Source organism: Anabrus simplex, chromosome 1 (genome assembly GCF_040414725.1).
Source record: "Anabrus simplex isolate iqAnaSimp1 chromosome 1, ASM4041472v1, whole genome shotgun sequence".
Lineage (NCBI taxonomy): Eukaryota > Metazoa > Arthropoda > Insecta > Orthoptera > Tettigoniidae > Anabrus > Anabrus simplex.
The window spans coordinates 379,923,777-379,941,463 of NC_090265.1; the positions used below are offsets into that span (position 1 = coordinate 379,923,777).

Below are 17,687 nucleotides of genomic sequence, written 5' to 3' on the forward strand. Positions count from 1 at the left end.
ACAAACCTTGGATTTATCAAAGATTATCTTTCCTAGTCGAGTCTATCGGCGTATTCTGGACAGGATAAGCTATTCCATGCAAGGAAAAAGAACCAAACCCCATGGCGCAACAGCCCCGAAGGGCCATGCCCTAACAAGGGGCCGCTGCTCAGCCCGCAGGCCTGCAGATTACGAGGTGTCGTGTGGTCAGCACGACGAATCCTCTCGACCGTTATTCTTGGCTTTCTAGACCGGGGCCACTATCTCACCGTCAGATAGCTCCTCAATTGTAATCATGTAGGCTGAGTAGATCTCGAACCAGCACCCAGATCCAGGTAAAAAATCCCTGACCTGGCGGGGAATCGAATCTGGGGTCTGCGGGTAGGAGGCAAGCATGCTACCCCGATATAGCGCGGCCGGCAAGCTATTCCAAGCAGTTTGAGGTTTAAAGAGCTCTTCTACGGGTTTACTAGCTGTCGTACCCGTATCTGGAGAAACAATCACTTACGTGCATGATTACATTTTTGTCGGCCATTTACTGAGCATTATGCGCAGAACTGGCGCTTTGAATAATTATCGGTTTATTGGTTTAATGCCTTCAAGTATTGAGATTTCGTTTCTTTTGGTACATATGTTGAATTCAGTCCAGTCTCCATACCGGTACCCGAAATCAAGATATGTGATATAGGTGCTGTATAATACATTCTCACAATATGAAAACCCAAAACTGCAATAAAATGGTATTCTAACTGAAGTTACAATCCCATTATTCCAAGTCTGGCTGCTATGTTTATTTGAAGTTCAGAGAGTAAATTCAGTCATCATATTTTTAAAATGCATCCTTTCGGTTTGATCAGAATCTGAAGGAACTTCCCTGTTCTCGTTGTGTTTAGGCCTTCCTGTGCTCTCAAATGGATCGTAAAATTCCGGCATAAGAATAAAGTATCAGGTTAATATTTAAAAAATGTACACACACACACACACACACATATATACATACACACTGTCTGACAAAAAAATTGAAGCACCCAGATGGAGAGGAGAAAACAAAATGAAACTTCGCATATTCAGAGGGTATGTGATGTTATTTCAGTGATTACAAAATCGAGTCAAATAGACAGAACGAGGCCACTTATCAGTATGACGCTGCACCCCCCCCCCCCCTGGCCGGTTGGGAAGGGTGTCATAAAGTCCTTGTATCCTCTCCCGAGGCAAGCTGGCCCACAACTGTTGTAACTGGTCCATGATATCCTCGATACTGGCACTGAGACGGAGTTGACATCCGAGGTGGTCCCACACATGTTCTATCGGGGAATCTTACTGGCCACGGGAGTACCTCAACATCATTCAGACAATTCATAGAGACACGTGCCGTGTGTTGACGAGCATTGTATTATTCAAAAATGGCACCACAGTACTGTCGCATGAGAGGAAAAACATGCGGATGCAGGATGTGCGTGACGTACCGTTGTGCCGTCAGAGTTCCTTCAATCACTATAAGCCGTGACCAGAAATCACACCCGATAGCTTCCCGCACCATGACGCCGGGAGTTAACACCGCTGTACTTCTCCAAAACACTGGAAGAATGGGACCTCGCCCCAGGTCACCGCCACACTAGCAGCTGATTGTCATCCTGGGTAGTGCAGAACCGCGATTCATCGCTGGGCAAAATGCGACGCCATTCATCAGCAGTCCACGCTTCGCGGTCACGGCACCACTCCAAACGCTGCCGTCTGAGTTGTGGTGCTAACGACAGTGTTGGTGGTAATTCCCTAGTCCGGCTGCTCCTAGTCTCCGACCAATGGTGCGGGATGACAGAAAGTTGTAGGGAGTCCATTACTTGTTCTCGGATAGCAGGCGAAGATGTGAAGGGGTTACGATGTGGTGGTCAGACGTGGTCGGCTGGAACCTTGATAACGAGTATCCCTGCCCTCACGTTCCAATGCAGTCCAATATAGGGCCACTGTAGCATCCGAATGCCCCACACATCTGGATATTGCACGATTCGGTCAGCTGGCCAAATTGAGATCCACAATGAGGCCACTTTCAAACTCTGCCAGGTGCTGATAACGCTGTCTCACACGAGTATACAGCATCTCAGTGTCCTTTACAGTGATCACTCAACATCTGACGCTATTCACACCCCTTATATACCTTAACAGGCCTGGTAACAACAATAAATGCGAACAAAACTAATGATGGTTCTGATGGTTCCATCAGCTTCCGCTTCGAACGCTACCGCTGTATCGCGTCCGGGGAGCCATCTGGCGACGAATGAACGTACCACTCCCACTTCTATTATAACGTCTAAATTCAAAAGCTCTTTGTTTAAGAAGCCTTTCTCGTGGACAGTCGAGATTTTCTTCTGAAACGTTAAGAATTTCACTTTATTTCCTTGACACGGCATAAGCCCAAAAGCCTACATCGTGTCTAAAACTAGTGCACTCTGATGGCCATTGTAACTGTCGCAGAGAATTTCAACTCTAATCATTTACCGTATATACCCGCCGATGATATGTACGTGTACGAAGTTACGTTGACATCCGACCATTTATTCTGGGCGGTTCAATATTTTCTTTCTCAGGCAGTGTATATGATGCGAAGCCTTCAAAACCTTATCGGGATGATCTCCAGTGAATTATCGGCTCTTAGACACTACTGACATCTCTCTTTTTTTCACTGGACGGAAATAAAGTACAGAACAAAACGTTTGCAAATGAGGCTGTAAATAAATAGGTTGGGCATTTTCTTGTAAAACCAACCGTAAGAGACATACATCGAGTGATATGTTTTTGGCTCTCTGAAGCCCCCCTCCTGCTTATTTTTTTAAACAGCATGAAGCTAGGATCTTATTCGATCTTATCTTAAACTTAAAAGTTTCATGAAAATCCAGCTATCAGTTTTTCCATGTTGCTGTAACAGAAAAACAAAAAATTGAACTCTACACGACGGACTAAGTCATCACTTGTCCTGATCGATATGAAAACCAAGTACCAGGTCACTGTTAAAGAAATACACACACAGAGAGACGATTTTCTATATAGAGATGATCGTGATTTAAGATGATGTATTCGTATTCGGTATCCTTAAAGGAATTCCACGGAAAATCGTCGTGTTTTTCAAAGGTTCCATTAAAGACATGTTCTTCTCTAAATACCACCCTCAGGAAATTGAAATAATAGGGATAATGGTCGGAGCTCGTGCTACCGCATCTCGTCACTTGGAAGCGCTTCCAATGAAGCCGATCCCCAAAATTGTGACTCTCATCCTCCGAGGCTCCATCAAGATCCTGAGACATCACCTCTACATTTCTGAAATTACGCACTAATTATATTGTTTCTTGATAATATAGTTTTCTTCAATTAACAGAACTGTACAGACACATATGTTTTACCTGGCAGCCTGTAATTACAGGAGATTGCTCCTAAATAAATGGAAATGTATAGTACCTGGTGAACAAATACATCCTGCCCCCCGTCGTCCGGTGTGATGAAGCCCCAGCCTTTGGCCACGTTGAACCACTTGCACCGTCCTTTTCGTCGTCCGAGGCTCTGGCCCGCGACCTGCTCGCTGTGCGTCCCCGCCGATCCTGAAAGGGACAGAAACAAATCAAACACTGTCAAACAATATAAAGCAAAATAGGCACCAAAAATGTTCTACTGATTTTTAAGTTGTTGAAGTTTCAAGCATTTGAGATGTGGGCGTATCGAAAGATACTGAAAATATATTGGGTAACCAAAATTACCGACATGAAAGTTCAGCGTCTTTTGAACAAAGAAAGAAAAATCCTATATATCATTAGAGGAAGGAAATTAGAATATTTTGGTTATATGATTCGGAATATTAAGTATCATAAGCGGAAAGGGTAGTACAGTTGTCCAAGAACATTATAGCTTAAGAAACTCAATGGACTCTCGTAGGGTAGAATCAGTATCCCTCGTCCCATGGTATGGACGTATGAAGTGAAATATTTCTTGTTGCCCAATGCTCACTTTATCATTAAGCGTATGTAATTCTATAGGATATGTTTGGAAGATGACAAGCAGCGCTCCGGAAAGTTAGTAGCATATCTTAACCATTTAAAACAGTTTTAGAAGAGCATCAATTTATTGGCAGACTGCAGATAAATCTCCGGGTATCATGTAGCCAAAACATTTCCATGATAATGTGCTTCTTTGCGATGAAGATCCATGAATATTTCTAGACTGATATATGTTAATTTTGGAAGTAACTCAACTCGTGTCCAAATGTGCATCGACCCTTATTTCCCACACAGTTTTCTAATAACATCCCAAGTCTGATGTTATAACTCTTCATTTTTGATATTTCGATAACAATCAGCTGTTTACAGTACTTTATTAAACTTATTTAAAGGGACTTTCCTCAGATCGTTCGGAAGATACATCAACAATATTAAGTTTGGTTGAAATAGAATGCGCCATTAAAAAGTACACCAATAAAGCATAGTTTCAACCTCGTCGTAATGATGCAAGTAGATTAAAAATATGACAGAACGTGTCCCTTGCCATAAATATCTTCCAGTCACAAATACCGCTCTGACTTCTTGTGGGATACTCAGTTTCTGAACGTAGCTAAGGCGTGATCTAGTACTCGAGTCACGTAGAACATTCACAATGCATTCAGAGGCAAGCTGAAGCGCTCGAGAGAACGTAACGAGCTATCGTCACGTAGGACTGCAGTGGGTGCATTTGATGAATTGGATAGTGCGCGACGAGGCCACCTATTCTACAGGACATGACATGAATGAGGATTACATACACAAACAAGCGCCCTTCATCAGAGCCTCATCCAACTTTATTGTGTTGTCAAACTGTTACTATGTCGGTGGTAGACGTTGTCGAAAACACTGAAGATACATTTTTGAAGAGATTAAGGTTATATCCAATTTTCAAAGAGATATCATGATAAAAAGATGGTGTCCCATAAATAGCTGACAACGAACATGTACAGGAGGCATATTGCCGTTAAAAAATGTTATTAATAAGCGTTAGGGTAGTGGTTCCCGAAATTTTGTTTTGTTTCGGGGCCATCTGGAATATATTTTAACTTAACGAAATTGCAATTCGCGTAATTCCAATAACAGTGACAGAACTTTATTTAAGACAATATTCATTTATTCATTCGCATTCACTTTCTTTAACGACTTAAAATACTGTCAAACAGAAGCTGTATTGTCATATTTATACCAAAGCGTTTAACAGACCTAGAAAGAACTTCAAAATAGGCCTAATACTCGCCCTGCAAACCACATTTTTAAGATTCACCCAGTTCAGAAGGATAAGAGCACTTCAAAACCATTCAGCCAACGAGTCGGACAGGTCAGGATTAGGAGAAATGAGGACTGAACTGGGACTGAAACCATCCTCTTGGGCTGTGCCGATTATTATATTCTTATCATCGTGTGTCGTATGCTGACAGTTTTATTTGACGCTTATTAGGCTGTCTGCTCGTCAATTTCGACGTTCCATTTTACTCTACCGGCTGGCCGAGTAAACTGTATCTCTAATGAAAGATCTATGGCGAGTTTTAATTAAATTCATTGGGTAAATATGAAATGTATCACCAAAGATAGTTTACATGCCGACATAGTAAGATATGGAGTGTCAAATGGTCTTTATCCGTCCTTCAAAAACATCCGACTATGCATGCGGAGGCCAACAGTATCACTGATTCACTAACATATTTATTTCGTATCGGCCTAATAAGAATCACCTTAATTCAGCTGTTTTCTCTGGGCTTTGATCTTTGCCCCGTGCTCCTAAATTCGTTGCCGGTGTTGTTTTTTACTTTCCTCTGCCCACGCGTTTCCCGTCTTCAACTTAGGCCTTTTTTGGAAACCCTGGTGGTCTTTGAGTTCTCTCCTAAGTGGGTTGCGTTCTTGTATATCTTGTCCCTTTTAACCTCCTTGAACCAAGTTGGCTGGGTCTTCTTAGTGTCAGACCTAAGACGAAATGCTGGTTAATAGAGCAAACGCCTGAAAAGCCATACATCTAATTTTTGATCTGATTTTGATATGCTCTATTGGTGGAAAAATATCTAATTCCCTCTATGGGAACTTAGAATTTCCATTTGGAATTGCTAGGCGGGCATTAATTCCATTGTGCAGTCTTATCTCCCGTATGCAGTTATCAGACTGTGCCTCATAAAAGGCTTCTGATAAGTTCACCTGCATACACCCCAGCATCAGTGGGTAGGGTCTGACACATCCCACTCTGAAGAGTCTAGTGTCAGACCTAAGACGAAATGCTGGTTAATAGAGCAAACGCCTGAAAAGCCATACATCTAATTTTTGATCTGGGTCTTCTTATCTTAAAATTGGGAAAGATCCGGTACGATGGTCGTGTTGGTTTTGTTCTTAACAAGTGACCATTAAATGCAATTCTCCTTCTCCGAATGACATCAGAGATCTTCCGAACCGAATTCTACAGTCCATGCATACGCCGACGTCTTTGTCTTTAACTGGACCAAGAAAATCCGTAAGATCTGTCTTTTTTTAATTTCCTATTTTTCTATCAAGACTTCTTGCCCATAGCAAGGCATTCAGGTGCATACAAATCCTCTGGTCTTATGGCAGTGCAATAATGTCGGAAATTTGCGTTCAAGGATATGGAATTTCTGTTGTAAACGTCTTTGGTCAGTTGACAAGGCATTTCAATTGTATTCATGCGCGACGCGAAAGCTGCCTTTACAGTTAAACTTACCTGTCCGTATGTTTGCACCTGGTTTACGTTTAGCTTTCTTGGTGCTGGCTTGATGTTAGTTATAAATTGCGTTTTCTCTGAAAAGATCTGCAGGCCTGCCTTTCCGCCTGTGCCTTGTGGTGGCTAATTTGCTTTGTAGCCATGTCTAAAGAAATCATCCTAAATCATCCTCAAAAACTAGGCAATCAATTGGAAGATGCATAATTTTGTAACCCAATCTCACACCATTTTTGAGCCCATCATTTATTTCTTTGCGCCACTCGCGGATGATTTTATCAAGGACGCAACTGAAGATCGGGGGCGAGAGCCCACTCCCTGCCCAACTTCTGTCTTTATCTCGAAAGAGTCTGGAATTTCTCCTCTGAACTTAATTCTGGAGGTTGCGTCAACTAGGGTCTGTTCGATGATTGCCTTGGTTTTCTTATCCAAGCCAAATTCCTTTAGGACTTGAATATGAGTGATACTATCAATCGAGCCATAACCCTTCTTGAAGTCGACGGCGATCACCACAAATTTCTTGTTCCTTAGTTTCAGATATAAAAGGATAGATTTTAGATTCATAATTTGCTCGGCATAAGAGAGCACTTCGCTGAACACTCCATAGCACTCTCCGAGTTGTGGATAAAGTTGTTGTTCTGCCCTAATCTGCAGAACTTTTGAGAGAATTTTGTAAGATACCAATAGGAGGGAAAGGTGTCTGGACAGTTCCCCATACTGCAAGAAATAGATACTTCCCCACAGCCCTTGGACGCGGCTACCTACTCAGGAATAATCCCGACACAGACATATTCCCCCTCCCCCAAAGCTACCAAAAAAAATGCTACCATCTACTTCCCGTAGCCTACATTTATTGTACATTGTTTGATTGATGCGTCTATTAAGTACTCTTCAGCTATGTGTATATTATTGTGTGTAGTAGTACATTAAAAGTGAGAAATTTCCAAGGGCTCCTCCCCATACTAGTCTTTGAATTGTATAAGTATAGCGCATTTTGCACGCCACCACTGTATGCCGCTCTCGTTATTCTACGCTCTGTGGATTACCCCCTTGGGGCAGTGACCTGCTGTTGTTGAATTCCGGGATTATGCGGTCACATTCCGTATTATGGATTAGCCAATGGGGTAGCAGGTATACATTAGAATTTGGTCGGACATCTAAGGGAAGAGAATGCGTTGAGTGCGTTTACCACGAAAGTTACGAATACCGAAAGTTAAGAATGGCGAAAAGTGGTGGTGTGGTGTGGCGTGTGTGTATGTTTTCAAGTATTCGAAAAAGTGCTATTCATCAATTCATTCCAATGATAACATTTTAACATGTGGAGCAAACAGTGAGCATCAGTGTGGTGTTCCTGATGTTGCCCGTTTAGAGGTTTCGAAGCGCGTCCAAAAGGCAGTGAAGAGAGCGCGGGAAAAAGATGCCAGCCTTAGTCAAATTTACGACATGCCGTGGGTGACATGATAAACGTATGTGTTTTTAGCATTAATTTTAGTAGTACTACTGAGTGAATTTATTACACTCATTCAGACAATACATATGTAAATAGAAAACTGTTAATTTGATATTAGTCATCTGGCATATTTAGTATCTACCTTCATACAAAGTTCAATCGGATCAGGGTTTTTTGAATTAAGTCGCTTCAATCACAAATTTTGGACCATTAATAACGATGTCATTTGGATTACTATATAGCATTCGATATGGCTGGCAGTCTCTGCAGATTCTTAAATAGTACGTTGGTAGGCCTAAGTAAAAAATTTTCAAGAATAAAATTTATTGTGCACACCTATTCAATACAACACTTTCATCTTTACAGTTATTATGTGGGCTCTACATTCATCATTCTAAATCCTCTTTCTTTTCTCTTATTCATTTACAGACAATACTAATAAATCCTCCCAAAGGTAGAACAATGTACCAACGGGAACATTAATCCGACAAGAATGGCACAAAATTCCAAGAAACATTTTATCAGATGAGCACCTGACTAATGAATGATATTGACAATATGTTCCAGCATACACTGTTTTAACCTCTAAAATATTACCATACAACCATGCTTCTTTCTAATGGGATATCCAAGCCCATCAAGATCGATATTATACCACGGTTCCAGTTTTGTAGCTGTGTACTTACGACAGAGGTGACCATAACCACATTTGAATGAACACAATTCATCCATACAGTTGGAGAAGTTCCAATTTACGCTTAGGTTAATTTCTAGTCAATGTGAACACATTTGTATAAAATATCAACCTAATGATTCAACCATACACTTGGAGAAGTTCCGATTTAGGCTTTGGACTATTTCTAGTCATTGTATGATAATTTTAATTACTTCCCTGTCACAAATTCTGGATATTAATTAATGTAATTTTGATCTTTGTAAACATCACCTAAAGCACAACTTTTTGTAAAAAAAAATGTTAAGCTTAAGACAATTGTATTTAGTTTTAAGTTCTAATGTTTAATTGGTTTAAAGACTTGACCTTAAGATAATTATTAGGCTGAAGATGCCCAAAAATAGGGCGAAACATGTTTTTAATTAAAAAATAACTGCATTGATTTGGTGAGCACAGTAAATGTTATTCTTGAAACAATTTTACTTATTATGTTCAATAAGGAACAAATATGAGATTAGTTACTTGCAGTATGTTAGTATTCAATTTCAAGATTGTAGTAGGCCTACCCAATGTAATATTTCTAAAAAGCTGACATTTTTTCCCAGATTGTCTCCGATGTTTTTCTATATTCTTGTTCAGAATACAACTCCACACAATTTGAGTATCCATGTAATAATATTTTCAAAAGTCAATTTATCCCTGATTTACTGGCGTATTTGTGAAAAAATATATTTTTAAAAAATATGGGGGGTGTATTTAAGAACGTTTCATCAAAAAATTTAAAAATGTTTTTAAGTTCTATCTATTAAATATGGCTTGTTTTCAGATTATGGCTGCGTTACCGAAATGCCTAAGATGGAATCTATGATTAGGTCACTGTATCGACACCGAAGCAATGGCCAGGGAAACGCAAAAGAGCCAGAACACAGAGAAAATATAGTTTTTGATTATAATACGTTGATTATGATTGTCTGTTCGTCTTTCCTTTTGGCTGACGACGGAAATGAAGATAGAATAATTGCTTGTTTTTCGGCAGCAAAGGAAAAGAAAGCTTGACGTGTTTTAGCCATTTTTTATGGATGGTACTTTCAAGAGTACTAGCAAGCAGTTTAGTCAAAAAATCCATTCATGCCGATTTTGGAAGTAGCAATGAGGCGGCAAAAATGTCCTATCGTTTTTGCCCTTCTACCAAAAAAGAAGCAGCAAACGTATACGAGACTGTTCAGGCTGTTCCGGAGTGGAGACCAGAAAATATAAACGAGGATTTTGAAACTGCTGTCATTTCTTCTCTGCAAGAAGTATTTCCAACAACAAAAATACATTGCTGTCATTTTGACATGACATGGAGAAAAGTGCAGGATCTCGGATTGTCGGTGGAGTACCAAGAGAATAACGAAATCAGCTTTCATGTCCGTATGTGCGCAGCACTTGCGTTTTTAAAACCTGAAGATGTGCCCAATGGGTGGGTGGAAATACACTCTCAACTCCAGAACGTTCCAAACTTAGCCTGTTTTTGACCACTTTGTTGAAAACTAGCTAGACAACCAAGACATTCCAATCGAGATGTGGAATTGCCACGGCACAGGACAACGAACGCTGTTGAGGGCTGGAACAACCGACTCAACAATCTTGAGACCTCACCCCAAATTAAAAGAGGTTGTTGAAGTGTTGAAGACGGAAGCTGAGAAGACAAACTGCGCATTTCTGAAGGCCGAGCTCAACATGGAAGAGAAAAAAGAAGACGAAAATATGTCAAACTAGACGGACGGATTGAGAACATCTGGAAAAAAAAAATCGAAAATGACTTTTAAAAATTGAAAAGTTTCCCGAGAGCAGTTGCCTATTCACAGAAAATGGTGTAGGTTAATAATTATTATCGTTGAGAAAAGTGGACTAAAACCAAAAATACAAAATAATACAAAAAATTACACACAAAAATGACGAAGCCGAAAAAGCTAATGTTAAACACGGCAAAATCATAACCCCAAAATGATCAATTCTGTTATTATTTTTCCAGTCCACAGCCTGGATAAAGTGTGATGGAAATTTCTTTTATTTTGCATTTATTTTATTATGATGAAAATTAGACTACATCAATGATATTTTCGAGACCGTATTAGTAATGAAGTACCTAGACCGAGCGCCTTTCTTCACTCCAAAACAATAACATGTTAACTTTAAAGTTCAGTGCGGCGAGCCTTGATATTACAGGCGAACGAATCGCTTCGCCAATTCGCCAGGGCGAACTCGCTGCGCTGTATATATAAGTAAAGTTTAGGCGCAGTTATAAGTAGCCGTTTTCGAGATAAGTATATTATTATTAGTAAAGTATAGGCGAATAATAATCTATTATTAATCTTTTTTATTTAGGGCGGTGGGAGGTAGTTTTTTGGGGGGTATGGGGGGAGTCGCGCTGTAACATTGGTGGGGAATTGTCAGTTGGGATTATTTCTGAGTCATTAACCAGGTAGCCGCGTCCAAGGGCTATAGGGAAGTGTCAGTATATTTGCCAGTGTGTGGAAGTGTCAGTGTGGGGAACTGTCATGTAGATAGGACCACGGAAATTGATAACATCACTTTCTCCCCTTTCTTATGCAGGAGGTGAATCAGAGCAGATGTTATGTGGACGCTGATACTATTAGATTATTATTATTATTATTATTATTTTTTTTTTTTGCTAGGGGCTTTACGTCGCACCGGCACAGATAGGTCTTATGGCGACGAATTAAATAAATTAAAGCAGATTCACGGTCCATGTTCGCGTTATAGTTAACATGAGGTCCGGTCGAAATCATTGGTATTGGACCTAGGATAAGTGTGAAAAGGTCTACATTAGAACCCCAGATTGTAAAATACAGGGATTAGTCGCCGTTAGAATAGGCCATGGGATACAGAACTTTTATTTTCGGTTCGGAGATCTGAGTTGAGCGATGGAAGCTGATTCATATTGTACCAAACCCCACGGTGCAACATTCCCGAAGGGTCTTCGTCTACCAATTGACCGCTGCTCAACCCGAAAGGCCTGCAGATTACAGATGCCATGTGGTCGACACGACGAATCCCCTAGCCGTTGTTCTTTTCAATCTGCTTTACGTCGCACCGACACAGATAGGTCTTATAACGCCGACAGGATAGGAAAGGGCTACGATGAGTGGGAAGGAAGCTACCGTGACCTTAAAGTACAGCCCCAGCATTTGTTGCTAGCGTGAAAATGGGAAACCACGGAAAACCATCTTTAGGACAGCCGATAGTGGGGTTCAAACCCACTATCTCCCGAATGCAAACTCACAGCTGCGCGCCACTAACTGCACGGCGAACTTTCTCGGTTCTTGGCTTTCTAGATCGGGGGTCTCATTATAGCCATAGTAAGGACAACATGTGTGCCGCGCTGAGTGGCTCAGATGGTAGAGCGCTAGTTGTCCGAGTCCTCCTTGGTGCGTTTCATCCCGGCTCTGAATGGTGGTATTTGAAGTTTAAATGCGCCTTCCTTGTGTCGGGTAGATTTAACTGGACGTAAAAATGCTCCCACGACACATACCCGGTACCTCGGCGAGTCCAAAATTCATAAAAAGTAGCTCATGAACACAAAACCATTAACATTTCGCATATTAATTGAAACCATCTTTCAACCAATTAGCTCGTGTTACGAACATTTAGTACGTGTTGAAGAGATTTTACGTACAGAACAAAAATGCCCAACCGGACACCAGTGGGATCCGAACCCACAACCTCCCAATTTCGCGTCGGCTGCTCTACCAATTGAGCTATGGATCCACAACCTCCCGATTTCGCGTCGGTTGCTCTACCAATTGGTTCGGATTCCACTAGTGTCCGGTTGGCCATTTTTGTTCTGTAGTTAAAATCTCTTCAACACGTACTAAACGTACATAACACGACCTAATAGGTTGAAAGTCGGTTTCGATTACAATGTGGTCGTGAAAATTCAATATTCATTGACTTGTCCTTCAACGGGCGACTTAAACGCACTCTACAGAGTGATGGCAGTAGTGCCAGACCTGTAGCTTAGATCGTTTCCAACAGAACAAAGATGGCCTAGGCCACCATAGCTCAATTGGAAAAGCAACCGACGCGAAATCGGTGGGTCGTGGGTTCGAATCCCACTGGTATCAGGTTGGCCATTTTTGTTCTGTGCTTAAAATCTCTTCAACGCGTACTAAATGAACGTAACACGACCTCAGGTTGAAAGTCGGTTTCGATTACAATGCATCTTACTATTAGTCCGCCTCTGTGGTGTAGTGGTTAGTGTGATTAGCTGCCACCCCCGGAGGTCCGGGTTCGATTCCCGGCTCTGCCACGAAATTTGAAAAGTGGTACGAGGGCTGGAACGGGGTCCACTCAGCCTCGGGAGGTCAAATGAGTAGAGGTGGGTTCGATTCCCACTTCAGCCATCCTGGAAGTGGTTTTCCGTGGTTTCCCACTTCACCTGCAGGCGAATGCCGGGATGGTACCTAACTTAAGGCCACGGCCGCTTCCTTCCCTCTTCCTTGCCTATCCCTTCCAATCTTCCCATCCCTCCACAAGGCCCCTGTTCAGCACAGCAGGTGAGGCCGCCTGGGCGAAGTACTGGTCATTCTCCCCAGTTGTATCCCCGACCAAGAGTCTGAAGCTCTAGGACACTGCCCTTGAGGCGGTAGAGGTGGGATCCCTCGCTGAGTCCGAGGGAAAAGCCGAACCTAGAGGGTAAACAGATGATGATGATGATGATGATGATGATGATGATCTTACTATTAAAGTAACCTGTCCTTGTTTATCAGCGCACCGACTCAGGGAAGTCTTATGGCGACGAAGAGTCTGGATTGGGAAGGAAGCGGCCAAGCCCTTAAAGGTACAGCCTCAATATTTGTCTGGTGTGAAGATGTGAAACCACGGAAACCATCTTCAGGGCTGCCGACAGTAGGGTTCGAACCCACTATCTCCTGAGTGCAAGCTTACAGCTGCGCGCCCCTAACCGCACGGCCAACTTGCTCTGATCTTCTCGATTGTTCCTACCGCCTTCAAAAGTACTTACTGCAGGTCTTGAAGGTACGTCGTACTCCGATATAGTTGTTGAAGAGCTGAACCAATAATTGTATGCAAGAATTGTACCACAAGTGGCACTGAAGTGTGTGATCGAAAATGATTTCGTGAATGCGTACCGAGTCACCTACGCGGCTTTGCAAATTATCTTGACTGTGTCACTGTCCGTTGCAGATTACTTTCAAAACTGAAGTTGATCATAAACTAATCTCCGATTAACAGCGTGTCAAGAAAGACTTTCCTCGCTTTCAAGCAAGTTATATTTTAGCACAACTGGACTTTTCATCTGTCATAAAAGCATTGAGCACGTAAAAATCAATCAATCACTACTGATCTGCATTTAGGGCAGTCGCCCAGGTGGCAGATTCCTTATTTGTTGTTTTCCTATTTTTTTCTTAAATGATTTCAAAGAAATTGGAAATTTATTGAACATCTCCCTTGGTAAGTTATTCCAATCCCGAACTCCCCTTCCTATAAACGAATATTTGTCCCAATTTGCCCCCTTGAATTCCAGCTTTATCTTCATATTGTGATCTTTCCTACTTTTAAAGACGCCCCTCATAATAGTCTACCGTGTCATTCCACGCCATCTCTCTACCGACAGCTCGGAACATACCACTTAGTCGAGTAGCTCTTCTCGGGCTCGGAGGAGAGTTTCTGAACACTTAATCTACTAAATTTAGGCATGTTCACTTTCTCCCACCAACACCGTTTTAAGGGTTCTCGAACTTAAGTTCACACTAGGTCCTCGCGAACTCTGGAGTCTCTTCTGCTTACAACTCATACGGAGAGCTTCACCGCATTTTGACACTACTCTTCCATCTACCGCCAAGCAACATAACTACAATAGCGTGGCGGGCAGTACAGATATGCCTCACGTGGTGAAACCTGTAATTACTGCCTGTAACAGAACCGTACTGAATTCTGTTTTCCAAAGATTGATTTTACTTGCATGCAAATTACCAGAGATAAAAACTGACTTCTCTAAAATGCATTCGAACGTAGGCTATACCACAGAATACAGCCAGTAAGTTCAGTCTACAGTCTAGCGCCTACCAATTTCAAGTTGCCAGTGTACTACATAAACTAAGCTTCAGTAAATAATAATAATAATAATAATAATAATAATAATAATAATAATAATAATAATAATAATAATAATAATAATGGCGGGATGAATTAGCTCAGATGGTAAAGTTCAGTCCTTATGAGCTCAAGCTGGCGGGTTGGTTCAAGGCTCAGGCCGGTGCTGGTTTAAGCTAGTCAATTACGGCAGCCTCTTGTAGGTAAATTTTCTGGCTCGTAAAAGAAGCCCTGAGAGAACGAATTCCAACACTTTGGTGACTCCGAAAACCGCTAGTTAGTGGAACGGAAAACCAGTAACTTTTATCACTTCTTCTTCTTCCACTCTTTCCCCTTGTTTTGACGATGCCTTCATTCTTCGAAGGGTCGGGACTTTTACTGTTTCGTCTTTGATTAGAGTCAAGAGGGATGATTATCTATTGACTTTGAAAACAATATTCGCTTCCCCTCCCCCCAAATCACAACTCTCTATAATTAGGTTAACATTTGGAAAGATGTCCGTTTAGTGAAGATTAAGAATCTTTCTAACTTTTATGAAGTGATTACATGGAGTTCAGGAATTAACCTTTTGGGATGAATGTCCTTATTCACTGTATACCGAGAGTGAACCACTTATTTTTCAGAAATAACCAAATAATAATAATAATAATAATAATAATAATAATAATAATAATAATAATAATAATAATAATAATAATAATAATAATAATAATAATAATAATAATAATAATGTTTGGGGAAAGGTCTAATCACAGATCATACACCCCGCTATATTCACTAGCTCACAATTTACGATAACCAGGCGTGGAAAATGTAGGCTACTGGAACAGGAAAGTACAGACTGACAGAACGAGACACAACCAGCCTAATGTACTGAAAGGCAAGGCGTTGAAGGTCCCATATCTGATCGAGATTGGAATACCAGGCCCTGAAAACATCCATAAGAAAATCAGGGAAAAGGTGCAAAAGTATTTGCTTCTAGCAAGTGAAATAAGATAGATCTGACATCGGGATACAGGAGGAGGACGAGGAGGAGGAGGAGGAGGAGGAGGAGGAGGAGGAGGAGGAGGAGGAGAGGAAGAGGAAGAGGAGTTCTTGTTCCGATAGTGGTGGGAGTACTAGGAAAAATTCCCTATTATCTGTACGATGCATTTCACGTGCTAAATCTCAGGGAGAACATCTGCATTGATTAAACTGCAGAAGTTAAGTGGTTTTAGAAACCTGAAGCATTATGAGGAAAGTGCTGAATAGGAAGGATACATAAATCAAGAGCATCAAAAGATGAATGGTGTTTCACTAGGCTTGGGTAGTAATCCCGCCTAATATTAGTGAACGCCTAAAAAATTCGAGAAAACCTTAGTAGGGTAAAGAAGCATAGCTTGTCGGGTGACGTACCGGTATGACAGTTTTAATTCATTTTGTCAGGTCACCAGAGATGTTTTACATACCGAGATAGTAATGGAGTGCCGAACGGACTACTTTTCGTCCTTCAAAAATCCAATTATCTGCAGTATAAGGTAATCTTTTCTCAGAAACAACTGAAACTATAGATACAATACTAGCTTATGTACCCGTGTTTCGCTACGGAATTCTACATTGTATACAGAATTCTAGGTTAGGTAGTGTACACCTTTTGAGCAAGATTGTATTATATTGCGTAGCTCTTTATGTTACCCTAGAAACGGCGTGGAAGTCAGCAAACGTCTTTTCTCATATGAAGACTGCGTTAGGAATTTTCATTGTAATGGTTGGCCCGCTTGCCTTCCATCAGTCACAGTCAGGTTGGGAATTTTTCATTATAATGGCAGACACTCACTCTCCACCTGCTGTTTTACTTCGTCAGAAAGACTGTCTTAGTGGTTTTCCCAAGTGAAATGAACATAGGTCATTACAATGACGTCAGTAGGAATGGCGCGATTAAAAGCAATATGAAATACTCGATCAAATGAAAAACCACACATTTTCTCACTTGTAACGAACAGTACTCCCTGCCGATCTAACAGTCCCAAGTTCCAGAGCTGGAATGACCAAGCCGAGACAGCCGTGATCCGTGAACAATCTTCGTTTTTTTTCGGCGGGGGAGGGGAGTCGAATAGTGGAGAGTCCCAGGGCAAATCTATGCCCTTTTACTAATGTGTTTCCTAGGAGTACCCGATAAGTCAGAAAATCTAATTTCACTACACTGGCGGCGGAAAAATCTATCTGGCTTGGAGGCTTTTATTACGAAACGGCCGTTTCAGGGTTGGATTTTGAATTATTTAGTGAACTGTAGTGCTATAATTTGGAATAGGTCTAAATTGTAATTCTAGACCAGGTATTTCTACTATTACTAAGTGAGCCTCTGCCAAATGTGCACACTCCTCATTCAAAACAGCGCGTCAGAGTAGGGATCGAATAGCTGGAATACTATGACGAACCAGTGTTTTACGTACCGGCAGCATCAGACAATGTATGAACCAGAGCAATGGCACGCTAAAGAAAAGTTTTCTAACTCCCGAGCTATTTCCCGCCAATATTCAGTCAGGCTGTTATTCTTGGTACGCAACAGTAGGCCTAATCCCATCTATCGAAGTTGAGGGCACTATACTAGGCAAAGAACATCACAACAAACAATGATCAATGTAATGTTATTGTTAATCAATGCTACGTACTTTCGATATTGTAGGCCTTCACATTTAGTTTTCTTCCGACTCTTAAATACTACTCTTATCATAGCCGGTACGGCAAAACTGAATGAAACATAAA

At 41.3% G+C, this 17,687-nt stretch overlaps 1 protein-coding gene across 1 annotated transcript in view; it reads right to left on the reverse strand.

The window, feature by feature from the left end:
• The window catches only part of lin-28 (protein lin-28 homolog), a 376,411-nt gene that overhangs the window by 24,976 nt on the left and 333,748 nt on the right, over positions 1-17,687 (reverse strand). Inside the window, exon 2 of the mRNA XM_067143180.2 lies at positions 3,430-3,569. Coding sequence (XP_066999281.2) covers positions 3,430-3,569 — 140 coding nt within the window. The remainder of the gene's footprint in view (positions 1-3,429; positions 3,570-17,687) is intronic.